This window comes from Myodes glareolus, chromosome 17 (genome assembly GCF_982192425.1).
Source record: "Myodes glareolus chromosome 17, mMyoGla1.1, whole genome shotgun sequence".
Classification (NCBI taxonomy): Eukaryota; Metazoa; Chordata; class Mammalia; order Rodentia; family Cricetidae; genus Myodes; species Myodes glareolus.
In genome coordinates this window covers 65,231,272-65,245,330 of record NC_142042.1, presented here as the reverse complement: position 1 = coordinate 65,245,330, position 14,059 = coordinate 65,231,272, and the positions used below count along the sequence as shown (strand labels likewise).

Genomic DNA, 14,059 nt, shown 5'->3' with positions numbered 1-14,059 from the left:
TGGATTCTAGTCTCTGTGTGTGCTGGGTCTGTTTCTCATTAAAGTCTGACAGCTGGCAGTACAAGTGAGGTGGCAGGGTTACAGTGTCTCGTGCTGGGTAATCCCTGGTGTGGGATGTCGATGCAGAGGGTTCCAATAGTATTTGAATTAAGCAGTCCATGTGTGCCCTTGATAGGAGGTAGAGTGTCCAACAGGGCCTGATACCTTACACTGTATCTCACTTGACATTCTGGGTAGAGTGATGTGAAATAGAGCCCAGAACCTAACATTGCTTGTGGGACAGTGGGGAAGGATGTTGACTATCTGGGCCCAGTACCTAGAAGACTGTATGGTGACTGCAAGTGAGGGGTGTCTTTGGTGTCTTTCAACTGGCAGTGTATGTAAGTAAGGTGTTAGATGAACATGGATGAACATGCACAACGCAGGCAAGTATCTAGTTTCAGTTTCTGCTGTTTTCCCCCAAATTAGAGTACCATCCACCACAGTGCTATTATCAGAATCAAGGTGACAGCTCATCTCCTTCCCACACAGTGTCAGAGGTGTCAGCCCTCATCCCACCACACACCACACCTGTCCCTCCCCATAGCACACAATATACATTGTTGTTCACCATGCCAAGAGAAACTCCATATGCTTCCTGACACTGCAGATAAAATGTAAGCTTGAGATAACGAAAAACCACCTCCCTCATGCCGAACACACCACCTCTTCTCTCGCAATCCTACGTATCAGGCCCTACTTGAATGCTTCTTCCTGTGGCTCTATTAAGCATATCCAATGCCATGTCCTGGGCCTGTAAGATACAGAACTAATGCCAGAATCACACTACACATCATGCCAGCTGGATTGTTCGAATGCAGCCCTCGCATTGTACATGCTCTCAGTGTTTCAAGGATGTGCCCCAACCTCCACTTAATCTAAAACACAGAATATTATTAGTGTCTGCTGGACAGAATTCTCCACCACTCTTCTAAATCTGTAGCTATGAATCCCTGATAACACAACATTATTAACCCCATATTCAGACCTGTTTGATATCCTTCCTTGGCTGCTACAGCCCCACATACGGGCAGGTACCACAGCTGCTTTTCAGGCATTGCTAGACTCTCCTCTGCCTCCCTCATGACTAGCAGCCTAAATAGACTGGCAGGAATCAGGTGCTGCTGGAACTCACCTGCCTTCTGCCTGCCCCATGTATGCTGTTCTATGTCCTCTCCCAGACCATTTCCTGCCCCAAGTAGAGAGCTAGGTGCCACAGGTGTCTTCATGCTGCTGACACTGGGTGCTGGAAATCAGGAGCAGCTGGTCACCTCCACTCCATTCCACATTAAATGCTATGTATCTGGCCATGCTGGAAACCACTGTCAGTCAAGATACACCACCATTTCATCAGTCCTTATGAGGACCCCAATATCCACCACATATAAACAACTAGATTTCACTCTCAGATGGACAGCCAACTCTGGAATACTACTGTGTGTTCAAGATAGTTTTCAGATTTTGCTCAACACCTCCTAACCTTAATTCTCCTCATCTACACAAGTAGACAGCAGACTCTTCAGAATATTTCATCCTGCCTACATCACACATGTACTGCAAGGCTGTAGCAGGCAATGGAGCAGCATGGCCTATGAAACATCAGTGAGCCCTGAGGGACAAGGGGGTGCAGTTTCCGTGTAGTAGCACTAAGAGGTGACTTGTATGTGTAGTGGCATTTGATATACAGTATTTTTAGGGCTTTCTGGTTGGGTTCTCACAAGGCCTGCTATGGAAGAAATCACATAGGGCTGTTCAAGAGCTGGTATCCAGCTGGTTCTAATACTACCCAGTGCATTGAGATGGTGTCAGGCAGGCAATGTCAAGCAGTGCCAATGACTAGGAATTCTGTTTAGCACAGCAGACGGGAGGGGACATTTGTGTATTATCTTTACTACTGCTGAAGTGGGAGTTGAGGGTGGGAAGGAACATCCTGAACTGCCATAGTAATGTATGTGGATGACAATACATGAGTGTACAGGTAAGAAAAGTGTCAAGTAAGGGCTGATATCTAAATGGATATGTGGATTGGGGGTTGTGGATGTCTATCAGGGTCTGACACATGACTGTTTGGAGATATATGTGGGGTGTCAGCACAGCCTGGCTTCATGTATTCATTGTGAGGCAGCAAGGGGGGCTGTGTTCTGCATGGGTTGACATCTAGCATTGAGAGTGGAGCAGTGCTGGGGAGTGTGCAGCGCTAGGCTCTCTGGCCTCCAGCAGCAGCATGGAGACTCATGAGCTCAAGCAAGTCTTACATCTGTGCTATGCTCAGCATCCCTCTTCTCCTAGGCTTGGCTGTTTGAAATCAAGAGTATAGTTGACTGTCAGAGGGGAAATGAACCCGCAGCTTTGGAGAGTCTTCATTCTGCTTCTTTACCATATCTTCATGCAGTAACGTTGAGGGTGGAAGAGTGGTGAGCAGAACACATCTGGTTGTCAGCCTGCACACTCCTTCCTGCTGCATAGCACTGAACGATCTTGTCTTAGAACAGGTTTTTGTTGTCTGCTGGGCTGTGACAACAGTGTCCAGGCTTTCTCTAGATGTCCTACGATACAGTCTCCCCCAGCCATGCTTGAGCTTTTGTGTTTTCTTGGCTAATGGCATTAAAGCTCGTGTGGCCAGAGTTCATCTTCTGTGCTGTCTTTCTCTACTTCCTTAAGAGGCTGAAACTTATGTAGATCTCTTCTGCATCTCTTGCATGAATTTTGTAGAGTTTGCATTGGTGTCAGCTGTAATAGTTGAATGTGTGTTCAGTTTTCTAATGGGATCCTTATTGTTAATCTTTGCATCCTTGCAGACTTTTGTGGACAGATCATTTTCTCTGCCTTCATTTCTAATGCTGCTCCTGCCAAAATCAGCTGATGCGATGTAGGTGGGTCTCTTGCTGGAATTTGTGTGTGAATCCATGTTTCCATCTCCGTTTCTTCCCTGTTCTCCTCTGTGGATCTCTGAGACTTTGTGTGAAGGGCTGGAACCAGCAGTGCAGGGTCTGGAGGAGTCGCTCCTGTCCTCTGCCATCACTTTTTGGATTAGACCCAGTTGGATGTCACGTTTAGTGTTTGGGTAGCAGATTGCCATGCTTCGAGTCTATCTGAGAAAAGATCTGTCAGCTAAACAATAGTGACAAGAGTGGAGAAACAGGGGTCTCTGAGAGTTTAGAGTCCTTTGAATTCCTCTCAGAAAATTATATGTTCTATTTGCCAATTGGTGTAAATTCAGCAGGAAATTTACTTTGGTACTTTGGTATTTGTTTGTTTGTGTGTTGTCTCTATCCAATACCAGTAGGAAACAGTCTAAGTGACTGACGTCAAGTGCACCATCATCCTGTGATTGGTGGCCTGAGAGAGAAGGTCCAAGGACACTGCCCTTTTCAGGAACTCCAGTCTAGAGGCTGTACAGACATTCACTCTTGTGTCCCAACGCTCTGCAGTGGCACTTTCTTTCTCTGCTCAGGCAGTTTTCCAGGGTCATTTCTGAGGAAAGAGAGAAATAGGTGACATTTTTACACTATCCAAAAACACACAGCATGAATGTATGCTGGATATTAAAGGCAACATACATGGAATGCTTTCACAGGGGATCCTTCTGTTATCCTCAGATCTTGATGACAACTGGAGCAGGTCCTGTAGCTGGATGCTGGAACACGAGCCATCCCAATGCCCTTTACAGGATGTCCTCCTGAAGCTGTGTAAAACTTCTGAGCTTTCCCGAACTCGGAGATGACCTTTTTCATCACTGACACCAGGGCTGAATGTGCAAGTCCTCAGGTTAGGAATCCTCTGGGTCACGATTCAGGATGTGGCCAGGCTCCTATAAGAGAAGGAATATTGTAGATCAGTGAGGAAACTGGCTGAGAGTTCCATGCCCACAAGCACAAGACCTGTGGCCTTGGTAGATAATGTCAGGTTTACTTTATGAAATTCAGGGACTATAGAGGCAGGTATAATGCTCATTGTTATCCAAGGTGACCTTCCCTTGGCAAACATTATTAGGGTTTCATCAGGGACATCAGAAGGCAGGGAATGATTTCTCACAGCAGCCCTGCAACTTTCAGGCATCAGGCTCTGGGAACAAAGAAGAAAAGCATTTTCCCACCAACATGTCTAAGCATAGGTACTCTGCTTCCTGCACCTCATCTCACTTCCTCTTGTCTACATTAGACAGGATACATACTTGGTGAAAATGAACTTCCACAAAAGACCGTGTCCCAAAGAACCTGCAGATAAAAGGAGACAAAGGGGAACCAATAAGACAACCAGAGTTGACTTCTGGAACTCCATGGGACCCACTTTTACCAGACTGTTCATCATGGCTGTGTCAAGCGTCCAGTGGGTGTACTTTAAGCATTGGCCAAACAAATATCTTATGTCCAGAAGAGCATCTACGGACTCAGCTTTGTGCTCTGTGAGGAGAACACCTGTGGACAGCTTTGGGATGAAGAGTGTCAAGTTCCTCCTTCAAGTAGCTGGTAATCATGGACCCTGCCCTTGCTCCATCCAACAGAGAGGCAGTAAAGGAGGGAAGTAATGGATGTGGGGGTCTGAAACTCAGCTGACTTCTTTTCTCCCAGGTCAAAGGTAAAGATAGCAACTTGCTTTAGTATCATGGAAAGTTATCATTAGACCAAAAGCAATTGTCAAAATAAACATCACAAGGATCATACTGAGATTTGCCTTTTTAGAGTCTGTCATGTGAGTCTGGAGTCCATGATTGTCATTGGTTGTATCTCCTGGGTTTCACTGACCTGGCTACAGCATCCAAGTCTCCCTTTCCCAGGCACTGCATTCAGTAAAGTATATCACAAATGATACTTGCCTTAGTAATCACCCACTGATGCAGAGCAGGTATGGACACATAAGCAAGAAGGCCTGCCACTCTAGTCTGGTTGTCCTTGCAAGGCTGTGTGCACTCTCGTTCTCATGGTTCTTCAACCCAGCACAGACTAAGCACCTTGCCAGTTGCAGTGATTGTTCTTCCATACAGGTGTAAGATGATGTTCACCCGTTAGCTAGGGGCAGAGGGGAAAGTTGAGCTACTTGCCACAATTTATATCAAGATCACTCTGAATCCATGACTCTGTTGTGTGTCCCCTTACCTTTGTTCCTCTGCATCATGAGTTTAATGACCATGTTCCTTGGAGTTGAAAACAGTTGTCTTTGGCAGCCTCATGCTTATCTTTCTGTGGATCAGTGTCAAGGATAAATCAAATGACAGATACCTCTTCAATACAACGAGATGAAAATTAGTAGGCTCAGTGCTGCCTTCAGCCATGAGACCCACAGATAAAATCCTGGCATTCAGTCCCTTCTGAGTGGCCACTCTTTGTTACATCATTGGTTCTACATGGAGAGTGTTCATGAGAACTCCAGTGTAGCTTTCACAAGAGGATTCAAGCTGAATGCTTCTAATCTGTAGTCACAGGATTCTGTCTAGATTTGACCCTTTGACCCCTGATGTGGAATCTAATCAAAAAGTTGTTTGAAGACTGCAGACTAAGTAATTTGTCCACTTTACACCAGGAGAATCAAGCAAGATTCACCTTGCAAACTGGAGCAACATTCCAGGATATCTTCTATCATCTTACCCATTTCCTTCTTGCTTGCTGTCACTTTCCTGTTAGGAGACAAACATGCTTCTAACAAGCACCCCACAGTAAGGACCCCTTCACCAACAGCTAGACTGAAGCAGCATGCAGTGGGAGTGTCTCCAGTGAAAAGAGGGAAGTGGATACAGGCACCCTGCAAGCACATCAAAAGGAGGGGAGGGGTGGGGAGGAGATTCACCTCTGTCCAGTATGGAAAAAACATCTCCGGTGGACTTGACCTTGAAGGGAAAGACAAATGAATGAGTATTGATGTTGTATGTCATGAAAGACTGGCACATTGGGGCTTCTAATTCAAGGGTATCCTTGGGGTAATGTGGCACAGGGCTGCACTCTGAGAAGGCAGCTATTGAAGGTCAGCCATTGTACACACCTCCTGTTATCTGTGGAAAAGCCTGTGGTAGGTAGAGGCTTATCACCCCATGTGCTGGACTTCTCTGTTGGAGTACATGACACTCTATCATCTGGACGTCCTGCATGGCTCCCAATTTGTCGATCTCAGTGAAGAAAACTGCTAACCCGGTGTCTCATCCTCTTCATTGATTTGATATGTAGTATGATAATGACATATGGAAGGCACAGTCTGAAGAACTTTGAAATATATACTTCAGAGTCTTGACTCTAATATCCTTCTGGATCATCTGTTTTCCGGTGGCTCTTCTCATACTCTTTCCTGGTCTTTTTAGTTTTCTTCCCTCAAAGCCTTTGATGATCTATAATTCTTTCTTCCTTTATCCAACACTACTTCTGGCTGCCTCTACAGCCTCTACTTTTCAACCACTACTGTCTACTTTAGCTTAAACAATTCAGGGTAAAGGTGGTGGTAGAGTTGCTTTTGAAATAAGAGTTCCTAATTTTCCTACACTATCATGTGATGGTCACAAAGGACCTTAGAAAACATATAGATTAATAAACACTGACGTGCATCTTGGGCACACCATTTAGCTGTGTGTGTGCACCTGCACTGTTCTCTCCTTCCAGTGGTGCCACTTCTTTCTGAGAAACATGGCTTTTTCTTGACAGCGGCAAACAGCAGCAGAGAAATCTTACACAATTCCCAATTCTCTTCTTAACCCTCTTCCAGCCTTTGGACAGACTACTGGCTGAGACTGCACTTACATTTCCAGGAAGGACACCTTTTAAGTTGTTCTTGGATGTGGTCTGAAGGGAAGATCTCTGAGTTCCAAGGGTTTCAATGATGCTCATACCCTGAGGTGTCTCCCTTTCCTTCCTTACAGAGGGTGTACTCCGAACATCTGAGCTATTCTTCAGGGTGTTCACTTCCTGGGGTTTCTCACAGGACAAATACTGTGCAGAAGAAATGCACTCAGAGAATGGGCATCTTGAGGACCACTCATTGCAAACCATGCTACCTACTGCCAAACTTTTACTCATGAGAGGAGTAACCTCAGGAGCACACATGGGTACTGGTTGGGGAGGGTTGTCCTCCTTCAGGAGGCAGTACAAGGTGGCAGGCATGCTCAGGCTTCTGCTCCCCTGCTTGTGTGAACACTTCTCATCCTGCCCCTGATGTTCAGCCAGCAAGGCGAAGGTGGGAATGGCAGGCTCACTCACTCTCCTCTTAAGAGGAAGAGACATGAGAGGATCTGCTGATGACAGAGTCACACAGGCCTGTAAGGAATTAGTGACAGATTTAGTGTGGTCCTGGGGTAACTCGTGGTTTAAAATTAGGTACGTGGCCATGATGTTATTGAATTTTTTCTCACGTAGACTATCACTAATAGCCTTGGGAAAGTAGCCCATTTCCCACATCTCCCCCACAATGATGGGATTTGGTTTGTTACAGAACGACTCTGAAGATGATGAGAGTTTCCAAAATTCTTCCCTCTCTTTGATCCACTGGTGCTGCCTAATGTCACAAATCGTGGGCCTCTGCTCAGGCTTCACAGTGAACAAGTGCACAATGAGGTGCACAAGCAAAACGTTTTGACAGAGTGTGTAAGGAATGTAGTAGATGGGATTCAGCATCAGCTCCTTCATGTCTGGATAGGTCTTTGCTTTGAATGGGAAGCTCGCTGTCACCATTATATATAAAACCACTGCCATGCTCCAGATGTCAGCTGCCCTTGCATCATACTCTGTGTCATCAAATAGCTCTGGAGCACCATATTCAACAGTGCCACAGAATCCCTTGCACTTCTGCCCAGGGCTGACCCTGATGGCCAGGCCAAAGTCACACAGTTTGATGTTTCCTTTTCCATCAAGCAGGATGTTGTCTAGCTTGATGTCCCTGTGGGCAATGCCATTATCGTGGCAGTAGTGCACTGCACACGCCATCTGGCAGAAGATGTGTTGGGCCTGTTTGTGCTGAAGAGGGCCACCCCGCTCAATGTGCTTGGCCAGATCACCATGAGCAGCAAACTCCAACACCATATAGGTGTGGTCTCTGCTGTCGATGATGTGGAAGAGCTTTATTATGTACGGGTGTTCCAGCTCTTTCATGATGTTGAGTTCTTCCCTATTATTAAAGTCACTCCCCTCACCATTCGCAAGGATTTTAACTGCGACTTTCATATTTGTGAGGAGGTGGCAAGCGAGCTTGACCTCACCAAAGGCCCCTTTGCCGAGGGTATTGAGCATGACGTAGTGATCTGTAATGGTCTCCTCTTCATAGGCGCCGGCTTTCAGGGCCAGCTGCATGGCCTCCTCCTCTCTGATCTTGCTCGAAAGGCTCTTGATAATTTCCATGCCAACGTCAACTGAAAAAATCAGAATAAAAGCAATGAGAAGTAAGTCAAGGGGTAAAGTTTTTAGCTTTCTGTTTCTTCATGGACAAGTGTGACAGAGCGAACAACCTTACAGTGATCTTCTGGGTCACAAAAAATAAGAACAAACCAAACTCTCAAGAAATCCCGGAAAACATACTGAAGATGAGAACTGAATCTAAGGAAATAGACCAGATTGAGCATTGCAATGACATAAATGCTTTATTATTGAAAAGAAAAAATAAAACAGATATAACCTTACCAAAAATAATCAAAGAGGAGAAAAGTCAGTTTAAATTTACAGTCAAGCTTTGGTCTTGTTACAGTAAATATTGCTACTTCTAAAAAATCATTTGGAAGACATTTTTTTGGCAACTAACAAGGGTTTTATTTTGGCATAGAGATTATACTCTATTTACTCTGTAAACATATCTGAAGATAAAATGAATTAAAAATTCTATGCAAACCGAACCATTTCTGAATAAGTTTTTAGTTGAAATTTTGAATATTTATTCATTATTAAGTTCTTAATAACCTAATCAATGGAAATCATAGAATTACAAAAACTTTGGAAAAACTCTTAGTATATGTACATAATACAAATAGCAAAGGAGATTCAGCATTCCTGCAGAAATAACAAAATCAGAGGGAATAGGAAAAGTTATGATGCACAATTTACAGACGCTTTCCTATGCTGAAGAAAAGAAATGTCATTTCTAAGAAAAACATTTTACATTACCAGATACTAATGTAATCCTTTAGCAGACTATGCCATCAAATTTACCTATTTTTCCTGTCCCCAAATGGTATATTTTCCTCTGAGACAGTGTGGTGAATATAGTGATATCACTCTTGTGGGCACCATTATGAAAAATGGTCTTTAAATAATGTGAAACATCATTCTGTGTTAGTCACTTGCTTTCCTGAAAACTCAACTGATCAAAATTTTTTCAGAAATCTATGGTATCAATCATACATTTTAAATTGTTTGTACATTTACAACTGGTTTTGAATTTTTAATTTTTTTATTTTTTCAATAATTTTGAAGGTTTTATACATGATCATTCAATTTACTTTTTTATATTCTTCTCCTTTGTAAAGATCTAGCAATGTTACTTTGAGGGCAGCTGTAACAAATGTGATGTTTCCTGATCACATAAGAACGAAGCCTATGTCCCAAGGTTTCTGTATTCTCTATGTAGAGATATAACAAAACGCCTACTTAGGAGTTGATAATGTCAACATATTTCTCATTCCAATTCCTCAAATTTCCTCGTACTATTATCTTTCTATTTTTTAACAGTAAGATGAATTTTTAATTCTTCTCTCATATGTTCTACCCTGACTTGACTTTTCACGTTCTCCGCTGCTCCATGCCCTTCTGCCTATTCCCCCAGTTTTACCCTCCCTCCATCTCCCCTCAGGAAAGGGCAGGCAGGCCTCCCAGGGACATCAGTGAAACACAGCAAATATGCTTCTTTAAAACTGTGCACATGCTATCATATCAAAGCTGAACTCAAAACCCTAGAAGTAGGAAAAGGCATCATAAGTAGGCTGAAGAGTTAGCGACCACATTTCCCACTGTTATGAATCCCACATAACATCAAGGATATGGGAAATAACATATGCACAGGATCTAGGTAAGACCCCCATTCTGCAGGCTCCCTAAATCTCATTGAGCCACTATGAGTACCAGTCAATGAATTTTATAGGCTGGGTATCCATGGTGTCCCTGACTATCCTGGTACTCTGATCCTTCATTTGGAAGTATTTTGAAAACCTATGCTCCCATGAATTGTGAAATTGGAGGAAATGGCAAAATTCTAAACATGTATAATCTCTCAGAAATCAAAAGTTAGTGTATAAAATCTTGTGCAGATTAGTAATAAGCATGATAGTTCAATATTCTTTGAAAAAAGTCACAAGAAAATCACTTAAGTACATTGACATAATTAGATTCTTTTTCATACCAGAAAATCGACCCCATGAAAACCACAATGCTCTCCTCTACTGCCAAGTCTATTGCTATGATGTAGCGCTATTGTTATGCTGTATTGCTGAGTACAACACTCATGTATACCAGCCAACATGGAGTTGTTGACTGGTGCTTCAACTGCTAGAAGACTCAGCCCTGCTGACTGACAATCATGATACAGAAATGTATTCTGCATTCTACTGCAGAAAAAGATAATACTCAACATCATCCAGCTACAAACCCTAGGACAACGGTGACCCATTAGCACAATGGACTGAAGCAATATTGGAGTAAGTCCAATGGCAGTAAGTAGTCACTTTTTGACTGCCTTTAAGGCATCTCCAGGAGATGGACACCATTACCGACACTGCTCATGTGGGCAGGGAACTGAGTGGAAAGGTCTTAGGCTACAGGAAAACCTGCTACTGTTATTTTGCTACAGCAACAGAGTGAACAAAATGAGTTTTGTTGACATACTGCTACACAAAGTGATCAATGTCTCAAACAGCGCACAGAGGTGAAGCCCTTTCTAGTGAGAGATGTATCTAACCCTGAGTCTTACAGCAATGCAGAGGGACTGTAAAGTTTCGTAATACTCAGTCCCAATTGGAAAGCTTTGTGAAAACCTTCCCTCAAGTATCAGGGAGCTGAGGTAGTCAGAAGAGGAGGCAGAAAGATACTCAGGGCCAGATGTAGCAGAAGATTCCAAGAAAACAAGGAAATGGATGAACACATGAACTGAAAGAGACTGCAGCAATACACACAAACATACAAAGGTTCAAGTCAGATGGGGGCTCTGGCATTGAAAATGGGAAGTAAAAACAGGGTTCCATCCCCAAACAGAAAAACATCAGCATTTGTTTCCTAATGGGAAAAAATATACAGTTTCCTCCAATGGATTCTCACTGGGTAACTTAACCACTCCTCTTGGTTGGATACATGTACTGGAATTATGGTCAAGCACAAAATGGACTCTATTGAAATGTGGTAGACTATTGTGCTCATTGTCCTTTACTGGGGGCATTTTATAGGTCTTAATTCCATATTTAAATTTTTCTTTTCTTTTTTAATAATAGAAAGTGTGTAAGACCATAACTCTAGATGGTATGGGAAGATAGGAGGGTGTTAAAGAAAATTGGGAAGGGGAAAACAATCAAAATACATTGCACAGAAGACTTTCAATGACAACATGTCAAGAAAATGAAAAACTGGTATGAATGCTTTCATGTATGGATTCTACCTGACTTTCAAAAAGAATTAACACTAATATTTGTCTAAGTATTCAATAAGGAGGAAGAAAGAGACACTTTCCAACATGTTCTACATAGCCTACAGGAGCCTACTACAAGACCTGGTGATCTGAGCTTTTCTCCCTTGATCCCACATGTTGGAAATAATACCCTGACTTTCACCCACAAATTTACTTTGGGTTTTCATAAGTGTGTGTTGTAATCCACTTGTAGATAAGTAAGTAAATAGAGGAAAATAATCTAAACATAAAATCAAAAGAAACTATAAATAGGCAGTCTATGTACTTAGACATGAAAATCCATATTACAAATACTTGAAATATTTTTGCAAATTCAACAGCACATGAAAATGGCTGTGTTCATGTTCAAGCTCAGCTCGTTACTGAAGAACAGAAGGACAAATGTAACATGAAAAGATAACTAAGAAACATTTGAAGAAGATACAGTTTACAATGACTATAGTTCCAATAAACAAATTTAATCAATTTCCAGAAATCAGTTGAAAATGCAGATGAGTTTGCTATTTTTGATATGCCTTGCACAAAATGTAAATTTTGAGGTAACCTAAAACATGCCACTGAAGACACAGAAGAGAACTACGGTTAACCTGGGGAAGTACACGATCTTGGGACATGGATATCTTAGCTGGCACAGACTCTTTAGACAAAAGAGGGATGAACAGAGTCCTAGGTAGCTCGGAATCCAGGCTTGGGATCCTCAATCATCAACCAGTAGGAATAAGGGCTGGTGTCCAAATCCCCACTCCAAAGTTGTTTTTAGGAGAGAGAGAGAGAGAGAGAGAGAGGGAGGGAGGGAGGGAGGGAGGGAGGGAGGGAGGGAGGGAGGGAGGGAGGGAGGGAGGGAGAGAGGGAGGGAGGAAGAGAGGGAGGGAGGGAAAGAGAGAAAGAGAGAAAGGGGGGAGGGGAGAGAATAATATGGGTCCCATTAAGACAAAAACGGCTTGGAAGACAACAATCAATCAGGCAGTACCAGGTGTTGTTTGAATAGATCAGAAGCGCCTCCTCCAAATTCGCAGCTTCAAACACACTGTGTAGGTACTGCCTCTGCCACTGGTGTCCTCGAAGTGAAAGCTCGGCCTTCAACCTTCCAGGACTAGCACCAACTGTCTCTTAGCCACGTGCAAATCGTGCTGTGCATCCTGATCTCTGACCTGATTGGTCACATGTACAGGACTGAGCCAATCAGATTGGATAGATAATTGGGACTCTCTCATTGGTCAGGTTGAAATCGTGTGACTCGTGTCTACACTAGAATGCTTGGAAACACACTTTGACTGCACGTGGGGTCCTTTGAGAACAGCAGTAGAGCAGAAGGCTTTGTTTCTTTGTGTGTTTTGTGTAGAGACATCCCAACTAGTCAGCATCACCCCGACACTTCTTCCTTTCGAGGATTGCCTTTCAGTTATGAAAATGGACTTGGTTGGGGGCTGGAGAGATGGCTCAGAGGTTAAGAGCATTGCCTGCTCTTCCAAAGGTCCTGAGTTCAATTCCCAGCAACCACATGGTGGCTCACAACCATCTGTAATGGGGTCTGGTGCCCTCTTCTGGCCTTCAGGCATAAACACAGACAGAATATTGTATACATAATAAATAAATAAGTATATATATATATAAAAAAAGAAAATGGACTTGGTTTCTAAAGCTGCAATTCGTGTTTAGTCTTTTTCTTGTCTTTCCATGGTGAAAGGCTGTATTTGTACACTGTTTTCTTGTGAACACCCATAAATGTTCAACAGGACCCCCAGGAATTCCTGTCTTCAAAGAAATAATAGTCTACAATGAAAAATCTCTTAAAAATTCCGGATAATGTCTTGAGTGCATGCAAATCTTTCTACATCCCCTTTATAGTTACCACTCTCTTTTAGTCTCTGTAGTTAGTCTTTCTCAGAATGTCATATGTTTGGAATCTTAATAGGCTAGTTTTTTTTCTCCTAATGATACAATTTAAACCTTTATGTCAGGAAAACATAGTCTTCACTTTGGGGGCCTTTAAGTGAGTGCTGTAATTCAGGTCTCTGTGAGACATATCAACCCCTCCAACCACTCCCAGAGGGAGTAAGGCCTTCCTTGGAGAGTCAGCACAATCTGGCATATCAACTTAAGGTAGGACAAGCTCCCCGCCCCATATCAAGGTTGAGGTTTTCCGACATAGCTGATTCCAAAAGTGAGAATATGCACATGGGATGGGTCCTGGTGCCACTTCCAGAGGCCCACTGCCACAGATCAAGCCTCATAATTGTCACCTATATTCAGAGGGTCTAGTTTGCTCCCATGCATGTTCTTAGCTATTGGTCCATAGTCTGTGAGCTCCAACTAGCTCGGGTCAGCCATCTCTGTGGTTTTCCTATCATGCTCTCTTCCCTCTCTTCAACTGAAATCCAGGAGCTCAGCCCAAAGCTTGGCTGCAAGTCACTACATCTGCTTTCATCAGTTACTGGATGAATGT

At 43.2% G+C, this 14,059-nt stretch overlaps 1 protein-coding gene across 1 annotated transcript; it reads right to left on the bottom strand.

The window, feature by feature from the left end:
• Positions 1–5,823: 5,823 nt before the first annotated feature.
• On the bottom strand, positions 5,824–12,694 carry LOC148119500 (sperm motility kinase X-like). Its single transcript, XM_087897445.1, has 3 exons — positions 12,584–12,694; positions 6,016–8,362; positions 5,824–5,863 (listed from the first exon to the last, which is right to left on the bottom strand). The coding sequence occupies exon 2, from the start codon at positions 8,349–8,351 to the stop codon at positions 6,549–6,551; it is 1,803 nt and encodes a 600-aa protein (XP_087753571.1). The 5' UTR covers positions 8,352–8,362; positions 12,584–12,694; the 3' UTR covers positions 5,824–5,863; positions 6,016–6,548.
• Positions 12,695–14,059: the final 1,365 nt, after the last annotated feature.